This window comes from Microtus oregoni, unplaced genomic scaffold, assembly GCF_018167655.1.
Source record: "Microtus oregoni isolate MIOR12 unplaced genomic scaffold, Mior012 000032F_ref0000030, whole genome shotgun sequence".
In the NCBI taxonomy this organism is placed as follows: domain Eukaryota; kingdom Metazoa; phylum Chordata; class Mammalia; order Rodentia; family Cricetidae; genus Microtus; species Microtus oregoni.
The window spans coordinates 26966752-26985778 of record NW_024543091.1 but is presented as its reverse complement, the minus strand read 5'-3'; the positions used below and the strand labels follow the sequence as shown (position 1 = coordinate 26985778).

The window sequence follows — 19027 nt, the reverse complement described above, 5'->3', positions numbered from 1 at the left end:
GCAACCACATGGTGGTTCACAACCATCTGTAATGAGGTCTGGTGCCCTCTTCTGGCCTGCAGGCATACATGCAGACAGAATATTGTATATATAAAAAATTTAAAAAAAAACCCTGATAAATTCCCCATGTTAAAAATTTTAAACTTCTGCATGAAAAGAAAGAAAATCCCATCAGCAAAGAACAAGGTCAATAGGCTATCTAACCCACCCCTAAAAGTATTCTTTGATGGGGGAGAGTCTTCTGTTTTGTATTAATTTCATTGGTTAATTAATAAAGAAACTGCTTGGCCCTCTGATAGGGTAGAATTTAGATAGGCGGAGTAAACAGAACAGAATGCTGGGAGAAAGAAGCTGAGTCTGGTCAGTCACCATGATTCTCACTCCCCACACAGACGCAGGTTAAGATCTTCCCTGGTAAACCACCTCGTGGGCTACACAGATTATTAGAAAATGGGTTAGGTCAATATGTAAGAGCTAGCCAATAAGAGGCTAGAACTAATGGGCCAAGCAGTGTTTAAAAGAATACAGTTTCCGTGTAATTATTTTGGGTATATAGCTAGCCTTGCGGGCGGTCGGGTGCCAGGAACATAGCCCACCGCTCCTATTACAACAATTCTTGCAATGTAAAAAACATAGAAAAGAAATGTCTGGTTATGACACATCCCTACTGCTGAAGAAAATGGTCCATAGCTGAATAAAGGAACAAGCAGAGGATGCAAGAGGACAGGTCATCTAGAGGAATGTAAACAGTGATGCCTGGGTCAGGAGGGTTCATGCAGGCTGGACCCGAGACCAGGCATGTCAGGACGCTGGGGCACACGTTAATTCTTGTCAATCAGCCAATGCCTCCTCAAGCTTCATATCCCAAGTACCTCACTCACATTAGGTCCTTAAAGCTGTGAAAACATACTATCCCACAGAGAAATAAAATTGACTAGAGGTACCATTATTCATGTATCAGAGTGGCAAAAGTCCAATTGGCTATGAAAAATGGCCTTATTTGTTGGTGGTAGGAGTGGCGGCCCTGCCAATCACAGTAGGGAGCTGTTTGCCATGCAGCAACTATTAACATTGCAAATCCACACATACACATCATTTTTAAAAAAGATTTATTTTGTGTGTGTGTATATGTGTCCTATACGTTTGTCCTCCAATGTTGACGTCTATCGAGGTGTGCAGTACTCCAGCCTGTCTTTCCAGAGGTTTCCCACCAAATTTGTGGTGGTAAAGTGATACTTGATTCACTCAAACTTTGGCAGAAATTTATAGGGGATGCCTAAAGATGGTGTTGAAATGACATATGTCCCCTTCACATCTTCACCAAGACATCCAAGCCAGGCCCCACTCTGGCCATCACTGTGCTAAGAACACTATGCCCATAGCAATAAGAGTGCAATCCCACAAATTACCAGTAGCTGACACAGGTTGCTTCTGCAAGGACATGTACAGGGACCCAAAGGAAGCGGGTTACTTCGCCTGGGCTGGCTAGTGTTTGCCAACTTCACATAAGCTAGTGTGAGTCATCTAGAAAGAACAACCCCAAGCGAGAAATTGCTTCTAGCACATGGGCCTTTCTGTGAGCAAGCCTGTTGGGCATTTCCTTGATTGGTTGATGTGGGAGGATCCAGTCCAATGTAAACAGTGCCAACCCTGGGCAGATGGTCCTGGTATACAGAAGAAAGCAAACTGAGTAAGCTCTGGGGAAGAAGCCAGTAAGCAGCAGCCCTCTATGGCCTCACCCTCCGTTGCTGCCTGCAAACTCCTGCCTTGAGTCCCTGCTCTGATTCCCGCTCAATCCGGACTACAGCTGAAAGTGGAAACCAACCCTTTCACAGTGCCCATTAGCCCCTTAGTCTGAATAGGCTGCATGGGCTGTCCAGACCTGCATAGGTCTCCCAACCCCTGATGCTTTATGTCATGGCTTGGGGACAGTACCTACAGGTGTGATGGTATCAAATGAGCATTGTATAGCGATTCTGCTCCTGTACCAGGACAGATAGTAGCCTCAGTGCTGGGACAAATGGTAGCCCCAGTACCAAGACAGATGGTAGCCACAGTGCCAGCCTGTGCTTGGTTTAGGGGCAGGGCCTCAGTAGATGTTTCCCCCCCTTCCTAGTACTAAGTGACAGGTACAACCCCTGTCAATTTAGATAGAGCCCTGCAAGCTCCCCACCTTTTCAGAAAACCATGGAAAGGGCCACGAGCCTTGCTCTTCCTCATGCACTCATGCAAGGAGGGGCCATTAGGACCACACGGGAAGCTCTGAGCATCCTGCCTGCAATCTTACCCACAGACACGTTTTTATATTGGACATCCAGGATGGCCTCATATTCTATTCCTGACTCATTATATCATCCTGTTTCCAGGGGAGTCTGTTGAGACTTAGACAATGACGTAGTGGAGATTTCCACTGCTAAATCCAGCACAGGTTGAGGAAGATGTAAGGGCCCCCTTAGCTAAGGATAGCCTCATCAAGAGACCAGATTAACTGTGGGCAGAAAGCAGAAGTAAGTACAAACCTGGCACCCCAACATCTGCCAGGCCCTGCGCACCTCATGTGAGTCAGGTCTTCCTATTCCGGCAGCTGGAGGTCAACGATACTGCCTCCTCTTGTCACCTGGACCCTGTGCTCCTCAGACACCCACTGTGACAGTCCACTTAATGAGACTTTCCACAATTATTCACGTTTTCAGGACCCTGGTAACTGCCAAGAACTCCCCCAACTCTGTAATTCTTTTGCCACTCAACAGGCTTTTTATTATCTTTTTCCTCTGGGCTTCAAGCCTAGTATGGTAGGAACCGTGTTGGTCGTTTCCATTGTTTTAGTGCCAATGCCTAGCCCCAGTGTGTGGCAGGGATCTGCTAGCTGTTGAATGGATAATTATGTGTAGTACTGAGGATAATACAGAATTATATATGACACCTGGTAGGCAAAGAGTTGGATACCTGAAGAAGATGGCAGCCGTGTCTTACGTGAGGCAGCGGGGCCCCCTTGTGGTCATTTAAGCTGCAGACTCAATGCTCCTGTCGAAACAGTGACTAAGCCGCCGGAGCATCTTCCCACACACATGCACCCCAAAAGGGTCTGTACCCTCAAAAGACTTGGATTTCAATGAAGCATCGTTTGCACTATCATTGTACTCCTCTGTGCACTAACATTGGTGCGCTTCCCCTAAGATCATGAGAGGAGGGCTGGAGAGATGGCTCAGCGGTTAAAAGCACTGACTGCTCTTCCAGAGGTCCTGAGTTCAATTCCCAGCAACCACATGGTGGCTCACAACCACCTATAATGAGATCTGGTGCCCTCTTCTGGCCTACACGCAGGATACTTGACTGACTGACTGAATGAATGAATGATAAATAAATAAATATTTTAAAAAAAAAAAAAAAAAAAAAAAAAAGATCATGAGAGGAAATCCCCTAAAAGGGAAATCCTGTCCATCATGATCTGGGAAGGCAAAGGGTCATCTTAGGGCGTGAATACACAACCTGCCACATAAATACCCATAAAAAAATCGTTAACATTCACAACACAGAACTCATTGGGTTGTTTCCCAGATTCTCCTTGAAGTGTTTGCTTTGTTCAGTGAACTTCTGTTCTGTCTATGTCTCTAGAATGAATTCTTCACTGCAAGAAGACAAAACCCAAGAGACTCCTATAATGTTCAAGTGTGCATGTGTGTGTGTGTGTGTGTGTGTGTGTGTGCACGCACACACATAATTAGAATCAAGAATATATTAATCAAGAAATCAAGACAGACTTAACATGTTAGGGAGTTGTCCGAGTGGCTAAAAATGAGAGAAAGAATACCCAACAGAAAAGAACTATACAACTAGGGAAATTCATCAGGTTTATGTTCAGTTTCAGTTTGAAGGCAGATTGCCACAGGCAATGCCTCGTTTGCTGGAGTCCTGGAAGCTCAGCTACCATACTCTCCTTCACACGTGGACTTTTCAAGCTTATTTGAAGATTCTAGCAGGGGGAGCACAGCTACCCTTGTACTCTTCAGAGAAAGTTATTCCTTTCTCAGGGTGGGCCACCCCCTTAGACTGTGTAGGAAGCTCAGGAGGGTGCATACTTCAGGAGCAGCGAGGGAGCAAGGAGGCACCTGCTAGCCTGTGGGATCAGCCTGCAGCCAGGTCTCTCACATCATGCAGATTTTAGGAGGTCCCGAGAGCCGAGCAAGGGCTGCAATTATGATCCCCTATTAACTGTATTCTTTTTTTTTTTGCCTGATATTCTTTTTATTTATTTATCTATTTATCTATTTATTTATTTATTAAAGATTTCTGCCTCCTCCCCTCCACCGCCTCCCATATCCCTCCACCTCCCTCATCAGCCAGAAGAGCAGTCCGGGTTCCCTACCTTGTGGGAAGTCCAAGGACCTCCCACCTCCTTCCAGGTCTAGTAAGGTGAGCATCCAAACTGCCTATCTTGGTTCTGTTAAGGAGAGGTTCACCAACAACTTCTCAGTTTGCTTATTCATTCATATATTGAAGAAAATTTATTGAATAATTTTTTAAAATTAAGCACTGAAGAGGAAATCTATATGATCACATATAACAGACACACACACACTCACCATATATAATTGTCTTTCTGGTTGAGGCACCCAGGCACTGTTGACATAGCATGATGGCCTTTTAATGTCACCAGCACTCGGTTCCATTAGAAGCATTTGCTGGAGCAGCAATCAGAGGGAGTCCCCAGTGGGGCACCTAAGCCTGAAATTCAAGTAAATGAGAAGCCTTCCATCCTTCTCAGGGCTGAATCATGGCTGCAACTGTCTAGAACAGATCACCCAGTTCAATTAGTCAGGTACGATTCTATGCAGAGTCTCCATGAGGCTGGCAAGATGGCTCAGTGGCTGAAAGAGGCTTACTGCCAAACCTTTAGATCTGAGTTCCATCCTCTGGAAACCACATGGCAGAAGGAGGGAACTATTCCTCCAAGTTGCCCTCTAGCCTCTAAATGCATACCAAATACACATACTCACAGAAGAAAAAAGTGTGTGTGTGTGTGTGTGTGTGTGTGTGTATGTGTGTGTGCATGCATGTGTTTGTAGCAGAATCCACTAACCAAAGCTGGTAAGCAAAAGAGAAGAGACAATTTAGAACAAATGAACAGAGAAATGGGTTTGTGCCTATTAGCCCCAGGGCTGGAGAGGCAGAGATAGGAGGACAACTGGAACCACCACTAGCCTAGCTTAGCCTTTCAAATAGTGAGTTCCTGGTTAAAGGAAAGATCTTGTCTCACAAATGAAGGCAGAGAGCAACTGAGAAAGGTAGGCTTGTCAACCTCTAGCATCTACATGCATGTAACACACACACACACACACGTGCACGCACGCACAGACACATATAGTACAGGACTCAGTACATAGCACAACAGAGGGTTCTTTGCTGGCTTGCAGCAGTGCTAATGCTTGTCCTGTTGGGATGCTGAAGTAGTCTGTTCTTCACAGAGCACCGACTCCTGGGATGTTTGTGTCAGGAAAATCTTTTTGTACACTGCATGAAGGTGTGTCTGTTCAACCTCACCTGCCTAAGGCACCTTCTGATTGGTTTAATGAAGAGCTGAATGACCAATAGCTAGGCAAAAAGGATAGGCGGGACTTCCAGGGAGAGATAGAATATCTGGGAAAGAATCTAGGTGCCAGAGATTTACCAGCTAGACATGGAGGAAGTCAGAGATATGATACGGAGGAGAGGGAATGAGCTACATGGCAGAATGCAGATTAACATTAACAGGTTAATTTAAGTTTTAAGAGTTAGCTGGGAATAAGCCAAAGCTAAGGCCAAGATTTGGAATTAATAAAAAGTCAGGAGCTGGCAGACCAAAGAAAGACCCATTACAGGTTTGGCTCCTCCAAAAACATTTCATTCACATGGGAAATCAAGGAGAGCCTCTGTCTCCGTCATTCTCAACTGCCTTCATTTCCCATCTGATATGACCAATGCCGCAGTTAGTAAATGCTTTTACATTTTATTTGAAACTTTCTCATGGAAACAGCACCAGTGGATGCATCTTCTCTGAAGATTAATATTGTAATATAATTTGGGAAACTGAGACTGCAAGAATCTTTGTAACCATGGGCTAAACTCGACAGAACTCATACCAACAAGTTGCTCTTTTAAAAGAGAAGTTTCTAAGCCACTGGGGATGGGTATTGGAGAGATGGGTCAGTGAGTAAATCACCTACTATGCAAGCAGGGGTCTGAATTTGGATTCTCACTGTCCATAAAAAGCCAAGTGTGGGAGTACAGTAATCCCACGGTGAGATGGGAGGTGGAGGCAGGAGAATCCCAGGAAGCTTGGACCAGCAAGGCTGGATGGAATACCAGCAGAACACAGAACCCTGTCTCCAAACAAGGTAGAAGATAAGGACTGACACCGAGTTGTCCTCTCCTCCACGCATGTGCTGTGGAAGAGGCATGCATCTGCATTCATACACACGAATACATATACAGAAGGGTTGGTTGTGTTTTGGTTTTGGAAGGCAATGAGGGAGGAGGATGTACATAGAGATATATAAATTATACTTTATTCACTTTAGTATTAAACACACAGAAATTTACATTCAAAAACGTTATAGCCAAAGGGCTTCTCCTTGAATGAAAGCCAATCCGGCCATCTTTGGCGCACTAAGTGAAAAAGCATTACAGCCCGTTTTGCACGGACAACAAATAGGCCTTAGCTTCAGAGGTCCATTGGTAGACGAAAGGAGGGCAGAGGGCCAGGTAGAGACACATGCAGTTATGAAGTCTGTGCTCTCTTATTAAAATGCATATTTTTAGCTAAATCTCTCCCACGGAATGTGTGGTGAGAATTCATAGAGTAGATTTCAGAAGGCTGAGGAGGTGGGAAACTTCTTGTTTAAAGTCCGCCTTCTGTTATAAAAGGTGCTCAACAACTTTCCTCTGGAAGCTTGCCTCAAATAGGGAAGGCAAAATAAAATAGACCAGTCTCTTAAAATGCCATTCACACATTGGCGCCATCCATTTCCAACTAAGACAGACATGCCCTTTCTACAACCTCGACTTCATAGGTGGAGAAGGAGCACCAGACATCACCAGGAAAGACAGTGTCAAGTGTCAAGGCTCCTATGAAGTATGCAGTGTGCAAATAAATCGGTTAATGATCGAAAAGCTAGCATGACACGGCGCTACTCTCAAAGATCAAACGCTCTGAGCCGACAAGCTGGCTCACCTCAGCCCTGCGAAACCATCAGCCACAGGTTAAATACCCACACCACAGACTCCCAAGTCCAGTGGCCCTTACCTTGCACTGTCCCGAGACACAGATGGCTGTGCCATTCTGATCACAGGGGGTGCCATCAATGACCTTCTCAGCTTGTCGCACGTAGAAGCGGTAGCCGGTTGCTTGGCAGTTCAACTCACACTTGCGATTGCCCTTTACTGTTAAAAAAAAAAAAGAACAAAGATGAGGTATGGGTGACCTCAGCTCTGTGGAGTCAATCCTGGCTCTTCCACCTATTTTTATGGAGATAAACTTCACATAACATAAAATTAACTGTCTCGACCAAAGTGGGGTGAGTATACTCATAGATTGTAGAACCAATTGCCACAAAAAATTTCAAAATATTTTCATTATCCCAGAAAGGAACCTCATGCCTGTTAGCTCTTCATGTTCCTCCTTTCCTCCAGAGCCTGGCATCCACCAGTTTATTTTCTGTCTGTTTTCAAGTTTGCCTTACAGTTGTAGAGAACGCGTAGCCCTTCCGCATTGGACAGTCTGAAGAAGGAAAGGACTTTTTAAAGGTCTCACCACTGTAAATAAAATTTCTACTTTTACACCCTACCATGATTTTTTTTTTGTAGTTATAATCTATGAATTTGCAATTTTGGTGAGCATATAATTTTTAACTTTGCTGTTTTTTCTTGAACTTAAAAGCTACACGGAGACTGGGGATATGATCATTTGGGAGAATTCTTGCCTAGAAAGCATGAGACCCTGGGTTTGAGCTCTAGCATAGCATAAGTATGACACAGTGGTACATGCCTGCAATCTCACCACTCCAAAGGTAGGAATTGAAGGTCACTTCCGTGGTTACACAGACTGCTGGTTAGGTTCATCTGGGAAGAGGGAGCCTCAACTGAGAAAATGCCTGCACCAGATAGCCCTACAGGCAAGTCAGTGGGGCTTTGATTTTCTGATAGATGGCTGATGAGGAAGAACCCAGCACACCATGGGCAGTGATGCCCTGGGCAGGTGGTCCTGGACTATCCACAAACCCAGCCTAACCCAAAGGAGTTAGCTGCACCCATGAAAACAAAAGCAACAGATAACCTCATGCCAGCCATCCCCAAAGAAGGGAAACGCACTAAAACACTACCACCAAAAACTAATAGGAATTAACAATCACTGGTCATTAACATCTCTTAATATCAATGGACTTGATTCACCTGTTAGACGCAGGCTAACAGAATGGATATGAAAACAGGATCCATCCTTCTGCTGCATAAAAGAAACACAGCTCAACCTCAAAGGCAGACATTACCTCAAAGTAAAAGGATGGGAAAATATTTTCCAATCAAATGGACCTAAGAAACAAGTGGGTGAGCCGGGTGGTGGTGGCACACACCTTTAATCCCAGCACTCAGGAGGCAGAGATAGGCAGATCTCTGTGAGTTCGGGGCCAGCCTGGTCTACAAGAGCTAGTTCCAGGACAGGCTCCAAAGCTACAGAGAAACCCTGTCTTAAGAAAGAAAGAAAGAAAGAAAGAAAGAAAGGAAGGAAGGAAAAAAGGTAGGAAACAAAGAAGTCTTAAATCACACATCAAACCCCACAAACTAATAGCAGGACACTTTAACACCCCACTCTCATCAATGGACAGGTCTGCCAGACAAAAACTTAACAGAGAAATAAGAGAACTAACAGATGTCAGGACTCAAATAGACTTAACAGACATTTATAGAACATTTCACCCAAACACAAAAGAATATGCCTTCTTCTCAGCACTTCATGCAGCCTTCTCTAAAATTGACCACATACTCGGTAACAGAGCAAATCTCAACAGATACATAAAAAAAATGGAATAATCCCCTGTATCTTATTGGACCACCATGGCTTAAAGTTAGAATTCAACAACCTAAATTAAAGAAAGCCTACAAACTCATGGAAATTGAGCAGTGTTCAAGTGAATCACCCTTGTGTCAAGGAAGAAATAAAGAAAGAAATTAAAGACTTCCTAGAATTTAATAAGAATGAATTCACAACATACCCAAACCTATGGAACACAATGAAAGCAGTGCTAAGAGGAAAGTTCATAGCACTAAATGCCTACATAAAGAAAGTGGAGAAATCTCACACTAGTGAATTAACAGCACACCTAAAATCTCTAGAACAAAAAGAAGCAGACTCACCCAGGAGAAGTAGATGACAGGAAATAATCAAATTGAGAGTTGAAATCAATAAAATAGAAACAAAGAAAACAATACAAAGAATCAATTAAACAAAAAGCTGGTTCTTCGAGAAAATCAACAAGATAGACAAACCCTTATCCAAACTAACCAAAATGCAGAGAAAGAATATTCAAATTAACAAAATCAGAAATGAAAGGGGGGTATAACAACAAACACTGAAGAAATTCAGAGAATCATTAGGTCATACTATGAAAACCTGTACTCAACAAAATTGGAAAATGTAAAAGAAATGGACAATTTTCTGGATAGGTATCACATACCAAAATTAAATCAGAACCAGATGAACAATTTAAATAGACCAATAACCCCTAAGGAAATAGAAGCAGTCATTAGAAGTCTCCAAAAAAAAAAAAAAAAAAACCCAAGGCCGGATGGTTTCAGCACAGAATTCTACCAGAACTTCAAAGAACAGCTAATACCTATACTCCTCGATTGTTCCACACAATAGAAACAGAAGGAACACTGCCAAACTCTTTTTATGAGGCTACAGTTACCCTGATACCCAAACCACACAAATATTTAACTAAGAAAGAGAATTACAGACCAATCTTACTCATGAACATTGATGCAAAAATTTTCAATAAAATACTAACACAATTTTTCATAAACCTCGAAAGAACAATACTCAACTTCACATGGAAAAATAAAAAACCCAGGATAGCCAAAACAATCCTGTACAATAAAGGAACTTCTGGAGTCATCACCATCCCTGACATCAAGCTCTATTCTAGAGCTGCAGCAATGAAAACAGCTTGGTATTGGCATAAAAACAGACAGGTAGACCAATGGAATCAAATCAAAGACACTGATATTAATCCATACACCTATGAACATCTGATTTTTTATAAAGAAGCTAAAATTATACAACTGGAAAAAAAGAAAGTATCTTCAATAAATGGTGCTGGCATAACTGTATGTCAACATGTAGAAGAAACCAAATAGATCCATATCTGTCCCCATGCACAAAACTCAAATCCAAACACCTCAACATAAAGCCAGCCACACTAAACCTCATAGAAGAGAAAGTAGAAATCAGCCTTGAATGCATGGGCACAAGAGATCACTTCCTAAATATAAACCAGTAGCACAGACACTGAGAGCAACAATTAATAAATGGGACCTCCTGGTACTAAGAAGCTTCTATAAAGCAAAGGACACAGTGAATAAGACAAAATGGTAGCCAAATGAATGGGAAAAGTCTTCACCAACCCCACATCAGACAGAGGACTGATCTCTAAAATATATAAAGAACTCAAGAAACTAGACATCAGCCAGGCGTTGGTGGCACACGCCTTTAATCCCAGCACTCAGGAGGCAGAGGCAAGTGGATCTCTGTGAGTTCGAGGCCAGCCTGGTCAATAAGAGCTAGCTCCAGGGCAGGCTCCAAAGCTACAGAGAAACCCTGTCTCAAAAAACCAAAACCAAACCAAACGAAACCAGCCAACCAAACAAACAAAACTAGACATCAAAATACCAAATAATCCAATTTAAAAATGGGGTGCAGATCTAAACAGAGAATTCTCTACAGAAGAATCTCAAATTGCTGAAAGACACTTATGGAATTGTCCAACATCCTTAGCTATAAGGTAAATGCAAATCAAAATGACTCTGAGATACCATCTTACACCCGTCAGACTAAGATCAAAAACACCGATGATAGCTTATATTAGAGAGGATGTTGAGTATGGGGAACACTTCAGCATTGCTGGTGGGAACACAAACCCATACAGTCATTTTGGAATTCAGTATGGTGGTTTCTGAGAAAATTGGGAATCAATCTACCTCAAGACCCAGCAATACCATTCTTGAGCACATACCCAACGAATTCACACTTATACCACAAGAACATTTGCTCAACTGTGTTCATAGCAGTGTTATTTGTAATAGCCAGAAACTGCAAATAACCTAAATGCCCCTCAGCTTTAGAATGGTTAAAGAAAATGTGGTATACAGTAGAGCACTACTCAGTGATTAAGAAAAAAAATGACATCTTGAATTTTGCAGGCAAATGGATGGAACTAGAAAAAACACATCCTGAGTGAGGTAGCCCAGACACAGGAAGACAAACATTATATGTACTCACTCATAAGACATAAATCACTCATTAGACATAAAGCAAAGGATAACCAGCCTATAGTCAACAAGCCCAGAAGCTAGGTAAGAAGGAGAACCCTAAGAGAGATATACATGGATCCCCATGGGAAAGGAAAATAGACAAGATCTCCTGAGAAAATTGGGAGTGTGTGTGGGGGGAGCAAAGGGAGGGTGGAAATGGGGGGGGGAAGGGGAAGGGAAGAAGGGGAGAGGAGAGGAGAACATGAGGGAATGGGATGGCTGAGATGGGGGAAGGACAGAGAGGGAGAACAAGGAAAGAGATATCTTGGTTGAGGGAGCCATTACAGGGCTAGAAAGAAACCTGGCACTAGAGAAATTCACAGGAATCTACAAGGATGACCCCAGCTAAGAGCCAAAGAAATGGTAAAGAGGATGCCTAAACTGACCTTTCCCTGTAATCAGATTGATGACTACCTTAATTATCATCATAGATCCTTCATCCAGCAACTGATGGAAGCAGATACAGATCCACAGGTAAGCACTGGGTCGAGCTTTTGGAGTCCAGTCAAAGAGAGGGAGGAGCAATAATATGAGCAAAGGGGTCAAGACCATGATGGGGATACCCACTGAAACAGCTTACTGAGCTAATGGGAGCTCATTGACTCTGGACTGGCAGCGGAGAAAACCTGCATACGACCAAGGCCCTCTGAACGTGGGTGACAGTTGTGTGATTGGGGCAGTCGGTGGGGCCACTGGCAGTGGGACCAGGATTTATCCTTAGTGCTTGAATTGGATTTTTGAATCCCATTCTCTTTGGAGGGATACCTTGCTCACCCTAGATATAACGGGGAGAGGACTTGGTACTGCCTCAAAGTGATATGCCAGACTTTGGTGACTCCCCATGTGAAGTCTTATCCTCTTTGAGAAGGGGATGAGGGGTGAGGTGGGGGAAAAGTGGGGGGAACAGGAGAAGGGGAGGAAGTAGGAACTAGGATTGTTATGTAAAATGAGAAATAATCAATTTTAAATTAATTAATTAATAAGAAAGGCAACTCAATGTGATCGTGGAGAGCAAGCCAGTAAGCAACCTTCTCCAGTCTCTGCTTCAGTTCCTGCCCTGAGTTCCTGTCCTAACTCGCCTTCAACATGGAGTATATGGTGAAAATAAACCCCTTCGTCCTCAAATTGCTTTTGATCATGGGGGTCTTTATTACAGCTATAGGAAGCAAACCAGGACACACAGTGAGTTCAAAGACTGCTTGGGCCACGTGAAATCTTGTCTTACAAACAAAAATAAATTAAAAAAAACAAGAGACCTACATGCTTGCATCATTTTTATGCTCTTAAGTTTGTTTGTTTACGTGCGTGGATGTGGATGCAGACACACGCCTTTCCGGAAAGATGTAACTGAGGAGAGAAGACCTTGCCCAGACGTGGAGGGCATCATCTTGGGCTGAGGCCCTGGGCTGGATATAAAAGAACCAAAGGAGAAAGTGAGCTGGGTGCCAGCCTTTTGCTCTCTCTGTCTCCTGACTGTGGACACCATGTCACTAGCTGCTCCACACTCTTTCCCACAATGGTCAACTACACCCCAAGCAACAGGCAAGGACAAAATCATCCCCTCCTAAGTTGGTTTTATCACTTATTTTTGAGGCAGCAACAAGGAAAAAAACTAATCTACGCTTTCTTGTCTTCTCATCTGTCACCTGCCAACAGCATTCCCTACCTCAGATCTTTGTACTTTTGTCACCTTCCACAGGACCTGGTACACAGCAGACGCTCAGTGTGTGCTAACTGCATAATGAGAAACAGTCTCGCTGTTCCCAAAAGAAAAAATTTATATTTCACATCTAAAAGAAACAGCCAAGCCAAACACTGATTTTTCAAACTGGTTTTTAAAAACAATATAAATTCCATGCTTAGTCACAGACAGTAGGTTCAGGGTCATGCCTCTGTCGAAAACCCAGACTACTGGATTTGGTAATACTGGCTTTTTCCTATACAACACAATACATCATATTTTCCCTAGAGTGGCTGCCTGCCTGTCACAGCAATGAACTTCCTTCTGTTCCATAGCCACTAGATCCTGCTAACAGGAAAGGACGGAGGCTCTGGGACCACAGGGTTCAGAGAAAGCTGAATCCTTTGAGAGCACTGGGATGTAGCTTACAAGCCCAGAGACTGCTTTCCTGCTTGGGTGATCTTTGGAAAACTAACCTCACAGAATACTGAACACCAAGATGGACATGTCTTTGGGGGTTTCCCCAAACCAAATTATTTTATTGCTTTAAGAAATATGGGGGTTGAGCTGGTAGGTGTGAAGTACTGGGTTCTGGATCCAACACAGAAAAAAGGGGGGGGTAGGTAGGTAGGTGGAAGCAAGGGAGTGCAAGCCAGAGCAAGGCCTGTCGCGTGGACACTACACCTGAGTGCAGCTACCACAGTGGTCAAAGAGGATGTCAGATCCTTTGGAGCTGGAGCTACAGCAGTTGTGAGTCACCTCACACGTGCTGAGAGCTAAGACGGATCCCCTGCAAGAGCGGCATGCACTGAAACCACTGAGCCATCTCTCAGCCACATGACTTTTCTGAATTTATTTCTTTCTTCTGGGTCCTCACTCTGTGAAGAGCTAGCCAGGACTGACTAGGTACACTGCAATTTTTTTTTTTTAAATCTGAGACAGGGCTTCTCTGTGTAGCCCTGGCTGTCCTGGAACTTGCTCTGTAGACCAGGCTGGTCTCAAACTCACAGAGATCCACCTGTCTCTGCCTCCCCAGTGCTGGGATTGCAGGTGTGCACCGCCACACCAGCTACAATTTTATTTCTTGGTATTTGCAACCCACAATATAAAAAGCTATTTGGAGAATGTCCTGCCTAGTTTTATGTCAACTTGACACAAGCTAGAATTATCTGAAAGAAGGGAAGCTCAATTGGAAAAATTCCTCCATAAAATCTGGGAATAAGCCATTCCCTTAATTAGTTATTGCTAGGAGAGGGTCCAGCACTTGGTCGGTGTTGCCATTCCTCGGCTGGTAGTCCTGGATTCTTTAAGAAAGCAGTCTGCTCACCACACACACACACACACACACACACACACACACACACCCCTCTCACCCCACCATCAATGCCTGAGGCAGGTGGGAGGGCTAGCCCTGAGGTCATCAGAGCAGTAGAGCTTGTCCTATCCTCCCACCAGCTCAACTAGGCAGCACAGCAGAGCCAACCCTGATGGAGGTGTGGGTGAGCCGTCCTGAAGTTTTGAGCATGGGAAAGCTGTCCCCATTACTCCTCTGATATGTGAAGGCATGAGCGGGAGTGATGCCCTCCTCCTCCCCCCACCCGTCAGCACCTGGGGCAGGTGGCAGAGCTGTCCCTGCCCTTCACCAGCTGCAGTACTGGGGAGAGTAGCCCCCACACCTTGCCTGGGCAACACAGTAGAGCTGCCCTGAAATTGTAGGTATGGGAGATCTGACCCTGAGGATAGGAAAGTCAGAGAACTGGCCCCACCCTTGCTCATTGCTGCAGGGGTTAACTAGCCAAGGCAATGCTGGAGAGCTAACCCAGGCTGGCTGACAAACCCTGCAACCAGGCCCAGAACCAGGGTTATGTGTTGGTCCACCCCAACACCCACTCTGTGATCTGCTGGAGCACGGGGGAGGTTGGCAGGTGTTAGTCCTGTGGACCCAGAACCAAAGGATCTTGATGACACAGGGCAGCAAAGGGATATCCAGGAAGATGCCTTTAATCCCAGCACTTGGGAGGGAGAAGCAGAGGGATCTCTGTGAGTTTGAAGCCAGCATGGTCTACAGAGTGAGTTCCAGGACAGGCTCCAAAGCCACAGAGAAACCCTGTCTCGAAAAACCAAGAGTACCAGTGAGGGCCCAGCATCGATGGTACAGCAGAAACCAGAGGTCTTGAACCAAACTTATGATTCTTTGCGATAAACGTCTGCATATAAAAGTGTATGGATAAAGGGGGGTTACTGCTTGATCCACTGTTACACTACAACTTCCACAATGAGTTTTTCCCCTTCTTCCTTTTCTTCCCCTATTTTTCTCTTAAATTGTATTTTATTTGGAAGGGGGAGATGGGAGATGGGTGGGATTGGTAGACATGATGTGAAAGACACAAAAAATAAATGAAAAGAAAGTTAGGAAAAAATAAATAAATGTTTTAAGAAGAAAAGAGAAGAAGGGAGGGAGGGAGGGAGAGAGAGAGAGAGAGAGAGAGAGAGAGAGAGAGAGAGAGGCTGAGCAGATAATGGGGAGCAAGCCAGTAAGCAGCACCCTCCATGGCCTCTGCATCAGCTCCTGACTCGGGTTCCTGCCCTGTTTGAGTTCCTGTCCTGACTCCCATCTGTGATAAACAGTGATGCAGAAGTGTAAACCAAATAAACCCTTTCCTCCCCAGGTTGTTTCTGGTCATGGTGTTTCATCCCAGCAACAGTCACCCTGACTAAGACAGAGAAGGGAGCGGGGGGAGTTAAACAGGAGACAGTTTCGACAGAATCGCCCAATGGAAACAACCCAGAGGGATGGCCTCAGGCCTGGACTCATTCTCCCTACAGCTCCAACCCGGCACTGGGCTAGACCCCTGCTCCTGTGGCTTACATGGTGACCCCTTCTTCTCAGATCTGCACCCTAGTGCTCACGTGACTTCCTGAGAATGCCACCTCATGTCCTGTTGCCTCAGAGAGCATCCTAGAGCTTCTGGGCTCCACCCAGGCTCCTCTGCTCCCTGCTATATGCACCCAACACACACAGTGTCCCTGATGCCTTTCAAGTTCTAAACGAGGTATCTATTTTAAATCGGTGAAGGGCTCAGATGACGTCTGGGAAACAAGAGGCCGATATTCTGATTTCTCTCTCTGGAATAGAAGAAGTATAACTTTAGGACTGTGGCGCTCAGTGACTGAACAACATATATGTTTAACATGTGGAGATCCCAACACTCAATCCCAGCACTACTAAAAACAAAATATTGCAGTTCCGATACCGGGAAATTTCTCTCCGAGCATATTCGCCATGGATTAATAGTACAGGAAAGAAGAAAGAATCAAAAAAGGAGTCACCAACTAGCAGCTGCGGGTTAAGTGCCAATGGGCACACATTTCTTTCGCACGTCCCTCCTGCCTGTTCCTCCCCCTTTCTGTTCGCCTCTGCTTCCCAATGCTCCCCTGGATCCCATGGAGAGCCCTTGACCCTTTACCCTTGAGAAGAGTGGTTCAGGGTTTGACTGTGGTGGTCCCTCAGCATCGGGTACCAGTTGGGAACTTGCTGAAAAGCAGACTCTTCAAGGAGATTCCCAGACCTCCGGAGGGTGGAACCCTGGGGATGAAGCCCCGTCCATCTCCAAGTTTTGGAGCCACTGTTCTCAAGAACTGTCAATCTGGGGGACATATTTGGAAAGTGATGAGCAATCTTGCTTAAGCCCATGGTGTCCAGACCCCACAGCTAAAATGAAAGATAATCCTGGGTGGGGTGGGAGCTGAATGCTAGAGTATCTGCCTGGCACAAAGGAAGCCTTGGCTCTGTCCCATCACCACAAAGGGAAAAACTGCAAGATAATATACCCCAAATACAAGCATTCTCCTTAGCTGTAGTTAGGGTATTACCAGGAAGCAGAATCCCTGGTATTAAAAAGTCCCCTGGTTGTGCAGGAACTAGCTTGTTGAAGCCCATTCCCTATGGTGGGATGCCATGCTCAGCCTTAGTGCAGCGGGGAGGGGCTTGGTCCTGGCCCAACTTAATGTGCCAGACTTTGTTGACTCTCCATGGGAGCCCTTACCCATTGGGAAGAGTGGATGGGAGGGCTGTGAGGGGAGGCAAGAGGGGTGGAAGGAGGGATGGGAGGGAGAGCTGTGGCTAGAATGTAAATTGAAATTAAAAAATTAAAATAAAAAGCATTCCAGGCTAAAAGAAAAAGAAAAAAAAAGTCCTCTGGTCAGAAGAAAAATGCTCACAAACATATAAGAAGATCTAGACTACTTAGAAAGAGCAGCCAATAGCTGAAGAACTGACCTACTAATGCATCTGAAAGATTTAAATTGCTTACTGAGCTCTATCTTCTTGGAAAGATCCACTAGCACAATAGTTTTGTTTCTGTTTTTTGTTTGTTTGTTTGTTTTTTAACTAATAAACCCAGAGCTGGGGAGATGCTCAGCCACAAAAGCATGAGAACCTGAGCTTGGGTCCCAGCACTCACTTAAAACCTGCGTGCCTACAACTCCAATGCTGAGAAGGGAACTCCAGGCTCACCCGAGTTCCCCACCAGGCAGTCAAACCAATCATGACACTCTGGGTTCAGAGAGAGAGCCTGTCTCAAAAACAAAAAACGAAAAACAGTGAAGGGGTAAGACATCTAGCATCAACCTCTGGCCTCTGTGCACTTATGTATTACACTTACACACACACACACACACACACACACACACACACACACCAGATACAAATACATAATATATACTCTATATTACATACAAACTCAAAAATACAAAGACAACAGAGAAGAGTTAACAGTTGTATTTCAAAATCCAGGAAACAGAAGTTCCCAAGAAAGCTGGTCTTAACTGGGAATTGAAGCTTAGCAGTTCAGAATCTCCAGGGGATGCTTTGGAAAAAGGAGACAGTGGGGACCTGAAGACAATCACTCTGAAGTGAGAATTACAAGTGGCAGCTACACTTTCCAGGACAGCTGCCTCATGCTCTGGAAATCAACCTGCACACAACACAATTCAGATGCTGGCAAAGACATATAGAGTAGCTATCTAGAGGGGGTGTTGAGACAGGGTTTCTCTGCATAGCTATGGCTGTCCTGCAACTCACTCTGAAGACCAGGCTGGCCTCGAACTCAGAGATTCATGTGCCTCTGCCTTCTAAGCACTGGGATTAAAGGTGTGCACCACCACACTTGACTTTGGAGTGTCCCTATCTTAACGGCTATCTTAATTCTGGACAAAACGGACTGTTGTAGAATATTAAGATGCGTCACATTTGTTTATGCTGTGGAACACTTTGTTTAACGATGCAAGGATGTGTTGCATTCTTTTATGTTACATGTGTTTAACTCTGTGAAGTTGGGTTAATTTGTCTGTCTAAAACACCTGATTTGTCTGATAAAGAGCTAGCTGGGCAGAGAAAGGATAGGTGGGGCTGGCAGGCAGAGGGAATAAGAGGAAGAAAAAAATCAAGGTGTGAGAAAAGAAGGGGCCAGCCACTCAGCTACACAGCCAGACATAGCATAAGAAGGAAGAAAAGATACACAGAAATAGAGAAAGGTAAAAGCCCGGAGGCAAAAGGTAGACAGGATAAGTTAAGAAAAGCTGGCCAGAAATTAGCCAAGCTAAGGCCGGGCATTTATAAGTAATAATAAGGTTCCATGTAATTTATTTGGGAAACTGGATACTGGGCCCCCCAAAAGAGCTGAGAGTAGAAAACACCCAACAACAATGGGCTTGAAACTGCCACTAGTCACCTTTCACAGGTCAAAGGGTTAATCCATCAGGAAGACACTACAGAGAACCCCT

General features: G+C 44.5%; 1 protein-coding gene across 1 annotated transcript in view; it reads right to left on the bottom strand.

Annotated features, from left to right (window-relative positions):
• Positions 1–7211: 7211 nt before the first annotated feature.
• LOC121466055 (thrombospondin type-1 domain-containing protein 4-like) overlaps positions 7212–19027 on the bottom strand; it is a 282146-nt gene continuing 270330 nt past the window's right edge. The window contains exons 7-8 of the mRNA XM_041679541.1: positions 7283–7419; positions 7212–7217 (exon numbers count right to left, since the gene is read on the bottom strand). Coding sequence (XP_041535475.1) covers positions 7212–7217; positions 7283–7419 — 143 coding nt within the window. The remainder of the gene's footprint in view (positions 7218–7282; positions 7420–19027) is intronic.